Source organism: Dendropsophus ebraccatus, chromosome 13 (genome assembly GCF_027789765.1).
Source record: "Dendropsophus ebraccatus isolate aDenEbr1 chromosome 13, aDenEbr1.pat, whole genome shotgun sequence".
In the NCBI taxonomy this organism is placed as follows: Eukaryota; Metazoa; Chordata; class Amphibia; order Anura; family Hylidae; genus Dendropsophus; species Dendropsophus ebraccatus.
The window spans coordinates 60,807,733-60,824,059 of record NC_091466.1 but is presented as its reverse complement, the minus strand read 5'-3'; the positions used below and the strand labels follow the sequence as shown (position 1 = coordinate 60,824,059).

The 16,327-nt window shown below is 46.9% G+C and overlaps 1 protein-coding gene across 3 annotated transcripts in view; it reads right to left on the bottom strand.

The window, feature by feature from the left end:
- Positions 1–10,399, bottom strand: part of PLA2G4F (phospholipase A2 group IVF) — a 33,109-nt gene extending 22,710 nt beyond the window's left edge. For 2 of the 3 annotated variants that reach the window (XM_069949259.1, XM_069949262.1), the window contains exon 1: positions 4,169–4,331. In XM_069949259.1, the coding sequence (XP_069805360.1) occupies positions 4,169–4,285 (117 nt within the window). In that variant the 5' untranslated portion in view covers positions 4,286–4,331. Of the gene's footprint in view, positions 1–4,168; positions 4,332–6,713; positions 6,871–10,279 lie in introns of those variants that run through there. The other variant, XM_069949260.1, reaches the window with a different exon arrangement.
- Positions 10,400–16,327: the final 5,928 nt, after the last annotated feature.

Genomic DNA, 16,327 nt, shown 5'->3' with positions numbered 1-16,327 from the left:
TCTAAATACACAAAGAGAAATTTCAGTGTTATCATCTGTCCCAAACCTAAAGGGGGTATGTATGTATTACCATATTACCATAGTGAGTATGGTATGTATTATAATTAATTTCCAGGAACAGTGTGTACTAACAGTAGTTTTAGGTGGTACAGTATGTATTGTAATTTATTTCTGCATTTCTGATTGTATTTAATTTTTGTGGTGTAGAATTAATGTGAATTCAGGGTCAGTTTAAATAGACATCTTGTTTACCAAACGGCTTCTAATTGTCGATTATAGTGCACTGCTGTCACTATCCGATCGGGACCCCCGCAGTGTGACTGCTGGGGTCCTGATCGTTTACTCTGACTGCCGGAGGAGTTATACTTGCAGTGCGATCCATGACCTTCTAATAGAGTCTGCCTCAGGCAGAACCTTGGAGAGAATTACAAATAACACTAATGAATCCTATGCAGTTTCTTTTTTTTAAATGGCATAGCCCCTTCCCCGATAAATGTTTAAATCGCCCTCTTTTCCTGTTTTTTTGTGGCATCATCAGAAAAAAAAAAAATGTATAAAAAAAAAAAACACTATCCTATCTACGCAAATGTCATACTAATATAAATTAGAGATTATGGCGCAAAAAAAAAAAAAAAAAAAAAAAAAATGTTGAGGATTGGCTGAGTGGGCAATTGCTCAGCCAGATACAGTGGTGCCTTGGATTACGAGCATAATTCGCTCCGGGACTGTGCTTGTAATCCAAATCCACTCTTAAACCAAAGCAAATTTTCCTATAGGAAATGATAGAAATGCAGACAATTGGTTCCGTACCCCAAAAATAATGATTTATTATTCTGAATAACGTGAAACAGATGAAACAAACATTCAAAAACAACAGAATATGTGATATTATAAGTTACTGTACAGTAATGGAAAGGGTGGGAAACACAAGGGCGGACAGAGACTGCAGGGAGCATGAAGGAATGAGCAGGGCAGATGTGGGCACATACATGCAGCGCTCTCTGTCCGGGGAGAGAGGGGTTACAGCTATAGAGAGATTACCTCCACAGTCCTGTCCCCTGATGCAAGCCCCAGCCTGAAGTGGATCTGCTATGATTTGGAAGGTGAGGGAGACTTCCTGGGTCACAGTACAGGGCTGTAGACCAAGCTATGCAGACCATGTCCCTCTCCCACTTGCGCTCCCACTCAGTACAGGGAGCTCTTAAACCAAAGCAATGCTCTTAAACCAAGTCACAATTTAAAAAAAACCTGTGAGCTCTTAAACCAAAACGCTCTTAAACCAAGTTACTCTTAAACCAATGTACCAGTGTATTTGACTTGCAGACAGAGGAGCTGCAGGAGGTCGGCGGTTGTCAGCTGAACCCTGGGGCAGCACTACGGGGCATAGGTAGGTTTACTACATTTATTATGTTCCCCACCCCCACCATTCTGCTTTTTTGTAATGTCATGCAACTTCTCATTTAAGGGCAAAACTATTAGCAGATCAGCAAGTTACACTTCTTATCTTATCCCAAAAACATTCAGCTTATGTGGCAATACAGAAACCCCTCGTGCCTCTCCACCCATTGTGGTTTACACCAGTATATACCAGCCAAAGTTACTATTTTCAGGTGACACAGTATACAATATTTTCAGAAGGCGCTGCTTGTTTTTTTTTATTATTCATTGTAAAGAGTTACAATTTTCAGAAGGTACAGTCAGTGGCGGTAACAAAATCCAGGGTACAGTGTGTGACACTATATTTAGGGGGGCACTGGGCTTAGTGTTACATTTAGGGGGGCACTGGGCTTAGTGTTACATTTAGGGGGGCACTGGGCTTAGTGTTACATTTAGGGGGCACTGGGCTTAGTGTTACATTTAGGGGGCACTGGGCTTAGTGTTACATTTAGGGGGCACTGGGCTTAGTGTTACATTTAGGGGGGCACTGGGCTTAGTGTTACATTTAGGGGGGCACTGGGCTTAGTGTTACATTTAGGGGGCACTGGGCTTAGTGTTACATTTAGGGGGCACTGGGCTTAGTATTATATTTAGCGAGTACAGAGGTTGATTACTAAGTACTGTATGTCCATCTTACCACTGCGAGACGACTCTTCTATATACACTATAGTCAGGGCCATGTATACAGCTCAAGACACTCAATACACCCATTAGGATTTCACAAGCATTAGAAGTCTTCATTTTCTGGAGATATTTTGGCTTGGTACATATCCCCAGTCATGATAATCCTTCTGCACTGCACTGACCCCCCTGGCATCTCCTCTCTCTATTGCAGTGACCCCCCTGGCATCTCCTCTCTCTCTAGTGCACTGACCCCCCTGGCATCTCTCTCTCTATTGCACTGACCCTCCTGGCATCTCCTCTCTCTATTGCACTGACCCTCCTGGCATCTCCTCTCTCTATTGCACTGACCCTCCTGGCATCTCCTCTCTCTATTGCACTGACCCCCCTGGCATCTCCTCTCTCTCTCTATTGCACTGACCGCCCTGGCATCTCCTCTCTCTCTCTATTGCACTGACCCCCCTGGCATCTCCTCTCTCTATCTATTGCACTGACCCCCCTGGCATCTCCTCTCTCTCTCTATTGCACTGACCCCCCTGGCATCTCCTCTCTCTCTATTGCACTGACCCCCCCTGGCATCTCCTCTCTCTCTCTCTATTGCACTGACCCCCCTGGCATCTCCTCTCTCTCTCTCTATTGCACTGACCCCCCTGGCATCTCCTCTCTCTCTCTATTGCACTGACCCCCCTGGCATCTCCTCTCTCTCTCTCTATTGCAATGACCCCCCTGGCATCTCCTCTCTCTCTCTCTCTATTGCAATGACCCCCCTGGCATCTCCTCTCTCTCTCTCTATTGCACTGACCCCCCTGGCATCTCCTCTCTCTCTCTATTGCACTGACCCCCCTGGCATCTCCTCTCTCTAGTGCACTGACCCTCCTGGCATCTCCTCTCTCTCTATATTGCACTGACCCCCCCTGGCATCCCCTCTATTGCACTGACCCCCCTGGCATCTCCTCTATTGCACTGACCCCCCCTGGCATCTCCTCTATTGCACTGACCCCCCTGGCATCTCCTCTATTGCACTGACCCCCCTGGCATCTCCTCTCTCTATTGCACTGACCCCCCTGGCATCTCCTCTAGTGCACTGACCCCCCTGGCATCTCCTCTCTCTATTGCAGTGACCCCCCTGGCATCTCCTCTCTCTATTGCACTGACCCCCTTGGCATCTCCTCTAGTGCACTGACCCCCCTGGCATCTCCTCTAGTGCACTGACCCCCCTGGCATCTCCTCTCTCTATTGCAGTGACCCCCCTGGCATCTCCTCTCTCTATTGCAGTGACCCCCCTGGCATCTCCTCTCTCTATTGCAGTGACCCCCCTGGCATCTCCTCTCTCTAGTGCACTGACCCCCCTGGCATCTCCTCTCTCTATTGCACTGACCCCCCTGGCATCTCCTCTCTCTATTGCACCGACCCCCCTGGCATCTCCTCTCTCTATTGCACCGACCCTCCTGGCATCTCCTCTCTCTATTGCAGTGACCCCCCTGGCATCTCCTCTCTCTATTGCAGTGACCCCCCTGGCATCTCCTCTCTCTAGTGCACTGACCCCCCTGGCATCTCCTCTCTCTAGTGCACTGACCCCCCTGGCATCTCCTCTAGTGCACTGACCCCCCTGGCATCTCCTCTCTCTAGTGCACTGACCCCCCTGGCATCTCCTCTAGTGCACTGACCCCCCTGGCATCTCCTCTCTCTGTTGCACTGACCCCCCTGCCATCTCCTCTCTCTGTTGCACTGACCCCCCTGGCATCTCCTCTCTCTATTGCACTGACCCCCCTGGCATCTCCTCTCTCTATTGCACTGACCCCCCTGGCATCTCCTCTCTCTATTGCACTGACCCTCCTGGCATCTCCTCTCTATTGCACTGACCCCCCTGGCATCTTCTCTCTCGGTTGCACTGACCCCCCTGGCATCTCCTCTCTCTATTGCACTGACCCTCCTGCCATCTCCTACCTGTTGGCATGTAATTGGTTGCTGCCAGATACCACAGTTAGCAGTCCCTATAGACATACAGCCCGATACCCTGTGGGATGCCGCAGGACTGTGCCCGGGACACTGAATGAGTGGTGCGGCTGCCGTGTGTGTACAGCGCCCTAGCCTGCTCGCGGTCACTCACCCTCCAGCTCGGCGCTTTGGTCCTCCTCTCCCTCCCCTTCTCCTTCTTCCACAGGAAGGCGGCCGCCATGGCAGGCAGTGCCCGGCCCGGGAGACTCCCCACCGCTGCCCGGAACATCGCGTCTCCCTGAGGTGACGGCTGCAGCCCGCACACAGCAGCACGGCGGGGGGCGGGGCGCTCAGGTGAGGGGGTGGGGTCTGTTAATGATTGACAGCGTCTCTGAACAGGTACAGAAGGGCGCGACCCCAGATATACAGGCAATAAAATGGGCGTGCTCAGCAATCATATCACCGGGCGTGCTCAGCAATCATACACAGGGATATAGCAGCTCACTTATATACACCTTCTCTATATACATGTCATACATAGGACTGGGGGACAGATCTGCATCAGGATGGGAGACATGGAGAAAACAAATGTGCAGTATTTAGAAACCGCATCACATTTGTTTCCACATGGAAAAAAGACTAGACAGGTCACTTCTTCAAGGCGGTTTCATAAGCTGCGCTGGAGTTATAAACTTGTATTAAAAACCACACTTAAAAATATATATTTATTATTATTATTATTATTATTATTATTAATGATAATAATAATATTTTGGTCTGGCAATGAAAAAAAGCAATTCTGTCAATATTTGGGAGTTTCGTTTTTATCGAAAATCATGCTCTGACCTCCTCATTTTTTAAATTGGTATTCCCATCTCAGCTAATATAGTTATACTTGTAGGACTCATCAGTTTATTTATTTCTGCAAATAAAATCATTTACCAAACTTGTCTCCTTCTCCTGATCTGCTGCTCTTTCCCTCCTATTGTTGACAGCTCGTTGTCTAGGTTACCAACCACCACTCTGCTCTAAAAGCAGTGATTTGGCTGGTGTATACAGTATCGGACAGGCCCACCAGAGGACTGGAGAATCCTCCGGTGGGCCCCCAGGTTAGAACCTGCACAAACAATGACTGACATGTCGTGTCTCACTGGTTCTTCAATGGTAGGCCCCCAGGATCATTCCCTCTGGTGGGCCCCAGATACCCCAGTCTGACACTGCGTATATATATATATATATATATATATATATATATTAGCTATAATGTAGATGTATAGACATATAGGGGGACATTTATTAATAAAACATTTGCACAACAAGCAAATAGATTTATTCACATCTGCCCATTCTGCGTCACAAAATACGAGATTCACCACTTCATAAATGTCTGCCATAATGTATATATATTGTATAATATATATATAAAATATGTATACTATAGCTGTATATCCACATCAGCCAGACCAGTGCTTTTAGAGCAGAGTGGTGGTGAAAATCGCCAGAGAGGAGAGAAAATGCCTCACCAAAAAACGCCAAGCATGTATGCCAATTCATAAACTTCCATTGACTTCCAGCTAATATCTAACTCTAGGCATTTTTGCTAAAATTGGCGCCATGGAGGGTGTTTTTGTTGTGTTTTTGCTAAAATTTAAAGCCGTGCGAAAGCAGCCCTTTCTGTGACATATTTCTTATCTTAGATCCCAGTCACTGCATAACCTAGTCCCACATGATGTATAGATTGGGCTCAGCCAATACCCCGAAACGGCTGTCTGTGGATGGATGCCTGGCTTAGGTTAACCCTTGCATGACGCAATACTCGCAACTGAGTTAGGGCCCTATTCCACCGGACGATTATCGTTCGCATAATTGTTAACGATTAACGATCTCAAACGACCGCTATTGCGAAAGACCTGAAAACATTCACTCATTTCCATGGAACGATAATCGTTACTTATGATCGTATTTGCGATCGTTTTTTCTTCGCTATTGCGTTTGTATCTCCTGCAAATGACCGAACGAGGTTTTATTCAATGCGAACGATTTGCGAACGAGCAACGATAAAAATAGGTCCAGGTCTTATAAAACAATCAACGATTTGTCGATCGGTCGGTAATCATAACTGCATTTCAACCGAACGATTATCGTTTAGATTCGAACGATTTAACGATAATCTGAACGATAATCGTCCGGTGAAATAGGGCCCTTAGTCTTTAACGCCAAAGGGGCCACCCTTGTATTTCCCTATTGGTGTCCCAATACTCGTAACTGAGCTACGTATCAGCGTGGCCCGGTGATCTCCCCACTGGGAGGCAACCATTAGCAATGGGTTTCCTTCCCAGGAGGGATATCTGGCTATTCCCGTGTTTGAGACTCACAACTGAGGCTCCAAGGACCCTGTTCTTGGCTCATGCTGCCACACTATCCCGTTCATATGCGCCAAATACCTGGAGGGGTTAAATAGACTGGCTGCACCCGTCTTAAGAAGAAGAAGTGGCCGGACACCGGAGGGGCGTGATGCGGGTGACAGTGCTGGAGTCTAGGTGGTAAATGGATGTTATTGTTTTCACCCACCCCCTCGCCTGGAGTACCCCTTTAAAGCATATTAGTTTTTCCCCCTATTAAGGGCACCATCTTTTGTTTGTTTTCAGCTGCTAAAATACATATTCAAAGATTAAAACAGAAAAGTGCAACAGCGTCCTGCAAGGGCTCCGACTTACCGTATTCACCCGACCACCTCTGTATACACCCGACCACCCCTGTATACGCAATGTAGATATATCAAATGGTGAAACTGCTCTAAACATTTGTTGAAAGAAATGAGGTTCTTAGCAAACTATTTGATTGAATGGAGTGCACCATATCCGAGGATTGTCTCTGCAATACAATAGAAAATGACAGTGGATAAATGTAACAAAAATCCAGTTTGGGGGAAACATCTTCGACATATATACTGCAGAGTATAAGAACTAATGGGACCATAACACAGTAGTCAGACAGTGGTGTGTCTGCTGTACAGTCCACACCTATAATTATTGCTCTGCTGTAATAACTCATCAGATTACCTAACAGTAGCTACCCAAGAAGTATACAGATAGGTGACTCTTAGTTTTGGAGGAGACTCAAGTTTGGCTAGTTTTGAGGGAAGTGGATTTCCCATAAAACATTGCTCCAGAAAAAAAAAGGTTTTTAAATCAACTGGTGTCAGAAAGTTTTAAAGGTTTGTAATTTACTTATATTTAAAAAAAATATCAAGTCTTTCAGTACTTTTCAGCTGCTGTATGTCCTGCAGGAAGTGGTGTATTCTTTCCAGTCTGACACTGTGCTCTCTGCTGCCACCTCTGTCCGTGACAGGAACTGTCCAGAGCAGCAGCAAATCCCCATAGAAAACCTCTCCTGCTCTGGACAGTTCCTTAAAGGGTATTCCACTTTAAAGGGGTAGTGCACCAAAATATTTTTTCTTTCAAATCAACTGCTGCCATGAAGTGCCAGAGATTTGTAATTTACTTTTATTAAAAAATATCAAGCCTTACAGTACTTATCAGCTGCTGTATGCCCAGCAGGAAGTGGTATTATTTCCAGTCTGGAGAGCAGGAGAGGTTTTCTATGGGGATTTGCTCCTTCTCTGGACAGTTTCTCACATGGACAGAGGAGGCAACAGAGATCACTGTGTCAGACAGGAAAGAAAACACCACTTCCTCCTGGACACACAGCAGCTGATAAGTACTGGAAGGCTTGGGATTTTTTAATAGAAGTAAATTGCAAATCTCTGGCACTTCATGGCAGCAGTTGATTTGAAAGAATTTTTTTTTTGGTGCACTACCCCTTTAAGGATGCATGCTGGGAAATGTAGTTTCCTGGCCAGTGCCATCTTAGATATAGACCGGCTTTTAGTAAAACTTTTAACTCAGTAACAGTGTCAGCTAGAAAGATGGGAGATGGCTCAAGATACTCAGGGGGGTCTTGGTGAGTAAGACCAGCTAGGATTGGGAGCATTTCATTTTTTACTCCTGGGTAAAATACCTCTTTAAGTCAAACAAGTCAAATCCACAAAATAATAAAATTAATAATAATACAAAATTAGAATAAAAGCAGGCTACAAACTCACAAACAGAACAGACCGAGGCTCACAAAACAAAAAGACCCCTTTATCTATCAATAATATTGTGCAGTATTCCCATAACTAGAAGACAAGAGAGTTAGTGCCCCTATAGCACATTAGCAGTAATGTGACAAGCAAAGTGCAGTTATAGTGCAGGGCTAGACCAACATGTCCCAAGACCAAGATGGTGGGGGAAAAAACTCTGATACCAGATACCTTGAATAAGTTTCCAATGGGACGGGAAAAAAACCTTGCAACAAAATAGAAGCGGAAGTCCAGAGCCCCAGGACCCGATGCACGTTTCACTGCTATACGCTGCTTATACTGAGCCGTACACATCGTAGCCGAGCGCTGCTGTGTGCCAGAGGGTGCGAGTGTGCGGTGAGGGGCACAGAAAGTCCAACATTGGCTTTTATTGTAGATTTAAAGGGGTTATCCAGCGCTACAAAAACAGTAGTTTGCAATGAAGCTCCATTTACTTCAATGGAACTGAGTTTGAACCATCTGAAGACAAGAGAGGGGGAAAAGTGGCCATGTTTTTGTAGCACTGGATAACCCCTTTAAAGCCTGCAGCAAAGCAAAATAGTGAATAGGGACCATGGGGGAAAGGTCACCTGTGCGTGACCGATGGGCCAGGGGGCTTTGGGGCAGATCCGGGAGGGCTTTTCTAAAAGCGAAATTTGGAGGGTGCTGTCAGTCTCCTACTTTTACCCTATCCTGTGGATAGGGGAAAGGTAAATTTTTCCCAGAATACCCCTTTAATATATCTTTGCTACTCACAGTGAGGAACAACTATGGCTGTTATTAATGGTATTATCCATAAGGATCGCCCTGTCAAACCAATGGAATAAAGGTTAAATATACAATATCTAACAGCTGGATCAATAGATTGTTTGCATTGACAATAAATGTTGACACTAGATGTGAATGTTGTTACAAAGAAAATGTAACTTATACACAACCAAACACAGTGTAATTATTGGATTCTGTCACTAGGCGGCAGTGTGAGCATATTATGCTGTGTATATAATGTATGTTATTATGCTCAATAGAAAAGGGCATTGATACAAATCAGTGTTCTTAGTGTTGCTCTCACATACAGCACTAGAGAAGATGGTAGATAAAAAGATGGTAATTTTTTGCAGGGCGTGCACGAACAGGATTCAGAACTCTTTACAACTGTGTGAAAACCCCTAACAGTGTAATTCCAAGTGATTTCCTGCTAAATCCTGTGGATATTAGCTCTGCTACACCATCAGCTCTGCTACATCACGGAACAATCAGGGAGAAGCACTGCATAATGTGAATTGTAGTTTCCCGACCGGCACCATCTTAGGTTTAGATCATCGTTTAGAAAAAACTTGTAACTCAGCAAGGGCGGCAGCTAGAAAGAAAAAAGATACTCAGGAGGACTTGGTGAGTAAAAACAGATAGGTTTGGGGGCATTTCATTTTTTACCTCTTGGGTGAAATACCCCTTTATTGCAAAGGTGGTGGTGGTGGGGGGGGGGGGGGTATTAACAAAGGGGTGAGACTTAGCAGGATTGCAGACAGAGCCTAGTGATGGACAGGAATCCTAGGTGCAGGGGTCCTGCTGTCTCCTGCTACTTGTTACAAGGTTCATCAGTCAGCAACAACAAAAGCAGATGAGAATAGCAATGTGTAGTGAGATTGCTAGATGTATTGTCGATAGTATATGTCCACTGTATTTATTTTTTTTTTTTTAATTTCTAGGATACCAGCCCTTTCTTCTGGGTGCCTTGCTTAGTCTGGCCCCTCCCCATTGACCTGTCTGGCACGGGTGACCCCACCAGGAGTATAACTCCTACCAGCTTAGCTCATTGGATCACCAAGGCACGCAAGCTCCCTCACCACGTCAAGGTGAAGGCACCATGAGGGAGCCCCTCCACCCTAACCCGATTACCCATCCCAACCCTTAATTTACCTGTCCTTTGCTATAATGTTGACAACCGTAGCGCCCTTCCCAGCCCAGTCCTGCCCCATCCCCCTGACAAATGCGACCCTCCCGGCACCCTTCCCAGCCCAGTCGCACCCCATCTCCCTAACTAATGCGGACCCTCCTAGCGCCCTTCCCAGCCCAGTCCCGCTCCATCCCCCTAACTAATAAGTACCCTCCCGGCGCCCTTCCCAACCCAGTCCAACCCAGTGTACCAGTAATACTTACCAGTAGATGTTCTGGGATGTACTGGAAGCTGTGCCGTCCATCAGGAGTCTCTCTAAAAGAAAAAATGGGCAGAAAATTGCCCCTCAGAAACCACAAGCCGCCCCAAGACTTGTTTACACCTTCACTGACTGTGGCAGTTGGTCGCCAGCCTCACCAGCCAGGTCATTGGACAATTACTACTTGTTTCCTTGTTTTTAAACTGAAATAGCTTTATTAACAACCAGTTGTTTTTAACATACATACAATGTACTGTGCAGCAGCTCCAGCTGAGAAGCAGCACAATAAATATAACACATCCCATACATAGCACGATAATATAACACAGCCATCTTTACATCATACAGGACTGTTTCTGTCATGATGCAACATGAGTTTATTGCTCAGGATGGCAGATTTGTAGTGTCTCTGAAGGGCGGCAGATTTTTTGGACTGGCCATAAATGATATTGTCTGCTACACACCACTGACTTCATTGACCCCATGACCTGCAGATGATAGCCGGACACAAATGTAGAATGCAAGGAAGTCACTGTGCAGGTATTGTTATATGCTTTACATATCCCTACACTTCAAGTGATCACTACCCCTTTATAAAGAGCATAAGGTGTACTGGTAGTATGACCATGAATAAGATCACCAGGAGCAGTCACAATGCATTGACTCTTGTATATGTCAGGTGCTTTTATTCTTGGAGAAGCAATAAAGATTGAAGAATTGGTTACACACTGGTGGAATTGGAAACTTAAAAAAAAATAGTCTTGTCCTTACCAAGGATGGAAGGTAGATGCCGGAACAGGGTAATTTATGGTGGAGATGGATTGTGTATGTACCTATTATATTTCAATAGATTTTCAATAGCCATGGGGGGAGTAATTGGGTGGTGTAAGCACTGGAGGGGGGAGGTGGGAAGCTCAATTTCAGGTTTTTAGATCATTGTCATCGGCTGATGCATTGCTACGTGTAATAGCGGTGCGCGGCTGGCACTGACGATCAGCAAAGAAGAATACATTACTTATCCAGGCTGCAGGGCTCCTCTTCCTCTGTACTTCTCCCCTGGTCCCCCGCGCTCCAGCTTCAGAGTGGCCTGTCAGCTGAGACAGGCCGCTCTGAAGCTGGAGCACGCGGACCCGGGGAGAAGCACAGAGAAGAGGAGCCCTGCAGCCTGGACAGGTAATGTGTAAAGTTTAAACAAGGGCTGCAAGGACATCGGTAATGTTATCCCTGCAACCCTTGTTAAACGATTATCGGGCCCAGTAAATGATCTAGCAGATCGGTGCTCGTTTACATTTATTATCGGGCCTTAATCAGCCTGTCTAATAGTACCCTAACTGTATGTCCTGGGTTGGGTAGGGCAATTCAGAGGTGGGCCTTGCAGTGACCCCGCTTTGAACCGTCACAATCCTGGCTGCTATTAGTAGCCCAGGACCGCTACAGTTAGCGAGTGCAGTCCGATCACCACGCCCGCTAATTAGCTATTTAGATGCAGCTGTCAAAGCTGACATAACATATAATTGTCAGGAACTTACCTTTCCGGGCTCCAGCGACGTCTGTCTCCAGCTCGGCTCCGGCGGCCAGCTCAGGAGCATGCCGTCGCTCCCCCCGCCGGAGCCGAGTGACGTCACGGAGACCCAACGGCGTCTCTGACAACCAGGGATGCCGTGGTCACCTGACTGCCGGCCGGCACTCAGCTGAGCAGCTTCAATGCAGGCTAAGTGACGGATTGCTCTGCCACTCAGCCTGCAGTGCTGCAGCTGAATTGTGTCTGGATTCAGGAGGCCGGACCAATCAGCCTTTGGTCCGGGCTCCTGATCCAGTATAATAGTAAGTCAGAGCCAGCCTCTAATCGCTGGCTATTAGGTTCATTCTGATCCCAGCTCCCCTTGTCCTATTCCTGCGAACCCCGTCCTATTTCCTTCTACCTGACTTACTCGTGTTCTGACCTCCGCCTGACTTTTGACTATCCCTTGTGTTACTGATTGTGTACTGCGTTGCCCGTGTGGTTTGACCCGGATTGTTTTACTATTCCATATTGTGTTTGTCTGTCCGTATTGTTCTGTGTTTCACGTACGCAGCGTAGGGAACGCCTTTGTGGTTGTCCGTGACCGTTTAGGGTTGACCGAGGCAAGTAGGTAGGGTCAGTGGGTGGGTTCAGATCTAGGGCCCACTGTCTCTGTCCTGTCTGTGCTTGCCAGTCCTGATAATCATACTGCCAATTTATACACACAGTTAAAACAGCGGTTGCTGTTTGACTTGTTCCTGTGGACGATATGACACATTGGGGGAGATTTATCAAAGGGTGTAAAATTTAGACTGGTGCAAACTGCCCACAGCAACCAATCACAGCTCAGCTTTAGGCAGTGCTGAAAGGAAAGCTGAGCTGTGATTGGTTGCTGTGGGCAGTTTGCACCAGTCTAAATTTTACACCCTTTGATAAATCTTCCCCATTATTTCTATTTGGATTGTGGACACATTTGGGTGTGCCTGCAATCCAATTAACCATAGAGCTCTTTGCAACGTACGGCTCTCCGAACGGCCATACATTGTGTGCACAGAGCGGGAGCAACGGCCGTTGTTAATGCAATAGCAGCTGCAAATAATTGACAGATCGTTGTTCAATACAGTGTGTGAACAATGGCCGCTGTTCTCTCAGAGTTCAATGCAGTGCATTATTTTATGACAAGAACGGCCATTGTTTAAATCACCAACAGCAGCCATTGTCATAAAAAAAATATTCTAGCCTAAAGCTGTATCCACGTTTTCTAGGACTCCCTAGGGCTCCATCCAACTTCTTCAGCCATCAGTATTTAAATGGAAAGCGATCGCTCTCGAGTAGCTTGGTTCGCGCTCATCTCTAGTAGCGACCTCAGCTACCATTTATGTGAACAGGAGCTGATCAGTAACTGATGGCCTACCCTGTGGATTGCTTATCAGTTTATTTTGACAGAAACACCCCATTAAAAACTTAAACTCACATGTAGCAAGTTTCGCAGTGCAATCTGCTGCGATGCTCAGTACTCAGGAGCACGCTGGGCGGGTAAACATTAGCTGTTTATTATTTTTACTAGTACGGCAGCTATATAGTTAATCATGGCTGTTATTACATTCTTACAGCAGAATGAAAATCCGCTGCAAAAATGGAGGGCCATAGACGACAGTGGTACTTGCAAAACCTGCAGTCTGAAATCAGCTAAAGACTCGCTAAGTGTGAATACACCCTAAAGGGGTTTTCTGATTTAAAGTTACTTGTTCTCTATCCACAGGTAAGTATGAGATTGCAGGGGGTCTGACCTCCGTGCCCTCCGGGGATATCTAGATTGGTGCCTGGCTCCTTTCCTATGATTGGTAGCTTCGGGTCGGCTTGTGACTCGCAGCTCAATTCATTCTCTATGGAGCTGCCGGAGAGGCAAGAACAGCACTCAACTTTTTTCAACCGCTCCACAGTCCCTGGGGTACTTCTAGTATATACACTTTGATCTCTCATTGAGATCTTTGCTGTATACTTATACAGCAAAGATCAATGAGATCGGCACTCATTTGCTTTCGGCTGCTGCAGCCGAAAACAAACGAGTGCCGAGCCGGGGTCAGCACCATCTTGGAGCGGACCCTGGCAGGTAATAGACACGGAGATCGCTCCTCCGGGACAACGTCCCGGGGGAGCAATCTCCGCCACTAGACACCAGGGAAACACTGGATCCGGTAATCGGATGCAGCTGTCAACTTATTACCTGGGACCGCGGCTATTAGCGGGCACAATATGATCGCCGTGCCCGCTAATAGCCGCGGTCCCAGGCTACAAGCGGCACCCGGGAACGCAGCGGTTCAGAGCGGGGTCGCCGCGTGGCCCGTTCTGAAGCCCCTTACCGACAATAGGGCGTAAATATACGCCCTTTGTCGCTAAGGGGTTAATCATGTTGTCAGGACTTGGGGATTGAAGGACACGAGACAGGCGATGCCCTAGCACTAACACCCACCCCGCTGACCCTTCCTGCTTACCGCAACTGCCCTAAGTGGCAGCGGATAACTGGGTGACAGTCCCTGGCCTGCACAGGTGTACCACAAAATGTGGACAATAAGTCGTGGTCAGGAAGCAAGGTTGGCAACTATCGGTCAGCGCAGTACAAAAACGTTAGTCAAAAGGGTCGTCAAAAACACAAAAGCCAGAATCAAGGAACCAGGAACACAATCAGAATAAACGCTTGGTCAAGGGACACTCAGGAACTGAGGCTCTATCGCAAACAAGGAAGGACACACTGGGGAGGATATTTATGGAAGCTGGATTCCAGCCCCATACCTCTATGCAAAGCTGACTGGCCAGTCAGTGAATGAAAATACTTAACACTGTCACTTGGGCCAATCGTCCGAGAACGGTCTCCTCACAACTGGCCGTACGCTCTGGCATATGCTTGCGGGAGGCCGGTCATACACTCAAGCTTTGCCAAGCATGACGGACGGCCCCTGTTGTTGTTCAGCAGGATCACTCCTTTCTTCTATCCTATCCTCTCTTTCTTTCCCTCTTCTCTGTTGCACCCTTTCCACCCAACCACAGCACCTCTTACACGCTGGTTAGGAAGTTAGTCCCTTGGGTGGAGGGGGAGTTTTAGCTGAGCTTTGGTGGAGACAGGACGCACCTCAGATAGCTCTCCACCGTGGTTATACCTGGGCCCTGGCCCTCTGCCAGGTCCCCTCTACAAGTGAGTTCTTAGTCAGTGCCCTGCATGGGTAGGACACAGAAAAGTTAGCTCTCACAACTCTCTTTCCTGAAGCACCAAAATGCTGTATGCGCTGCTAAGCCCTTCAGGAGAGGACTAGCCAACAGATAACCTAAACCCATGCCAAGTAATAGGAGTCAGTACAGTGCAGGACAGTCTCCGCAGAAAAGCCAAAGAGCTAGGAACTGATCTGGGTGGAGAAAAGTTACATAAAGTCTATGAACTCCATCTCGCAGCGCGGGTGTACTTAGGAAATCCTAACCATTTCACTTATCCCAGGTAACAGGGTCTGGGGCCTGTTTCACCCATCAGTAAGGATTAGCCAAAGCTAGTGGGCAGAAGGTGGTGTGAGGACTATAGGAAAGGTCAAAATATTCTTCTATACACTCCAACATCTGGCAAAGCACATTACTAATTGGGTTGAGACTCTCATGGCACTCTCCTGTCTACTACGCTACCTCAGTACAACCTTATCAACTCTACTACATCCTACTCAGCACTTATCACATAGATCTGGTGGTTCTATGTTCGTGTATTTATTGGAACTGTATCAAGTGTATATCAAGATTCGTTGCACATTAACAAGTAGTAAACCCAGTCAACGTTAACAACTGTTTACAACGTTAACAACTGAGTCTGTGATTACTGACTACCACCTGCACAGCACTGACACCGCAACCTTGGGACATTTCCCCTATCTGTGGGTGGCGGGTCCTACCACTATTCGGGAGGGTTACTACACCACTCTGACCACCTGTGACTACAGTACCCCATGGGACCCTGTAGCAACCCGACAGGACACCAACCACACGGGAGAAGGGTACAACCGGCCTTATACTCAAAAAGCAGGCGCGCCATCACACCTGTGTGCCCACCAGGCACTGGCGTCACGTGACAAAACCCTAAAGGTCTGGCTGTATCTCGGACATCCACCACAAGTAGTGGCGTCACACTTCCACCTAGCAAGTGACCGGCCGTCCCACCGCTACAACATCCTCCGGGGGTCACCACATCTGCACTGCATTGTGTGAACTTGGCTTCACAAAATACTATCTTTAGATCCTTTAAAATTCTGTTTTCTTTGGCTTGTCACTCTTTGGCTTGAGTTATGTTTTGTGCTTTCTTGAGCGCCAGTGCACATTTCCTCCACCAGATGGCAGTATTACCCCACGTGTTTTGATGCCTGCCTTTCTCTTGCCAATAATCCGCCTTGTTTCAGTTCCAATGCGGCCCACAGTCCAATACATCATGTTCTAGTTGTATTGAATTTGCAGTAAAGAACTGGTTGTGTATCAGAAGCTGCAACTGAGTGAGAAGCTGATGAATCACATAATGGGCTG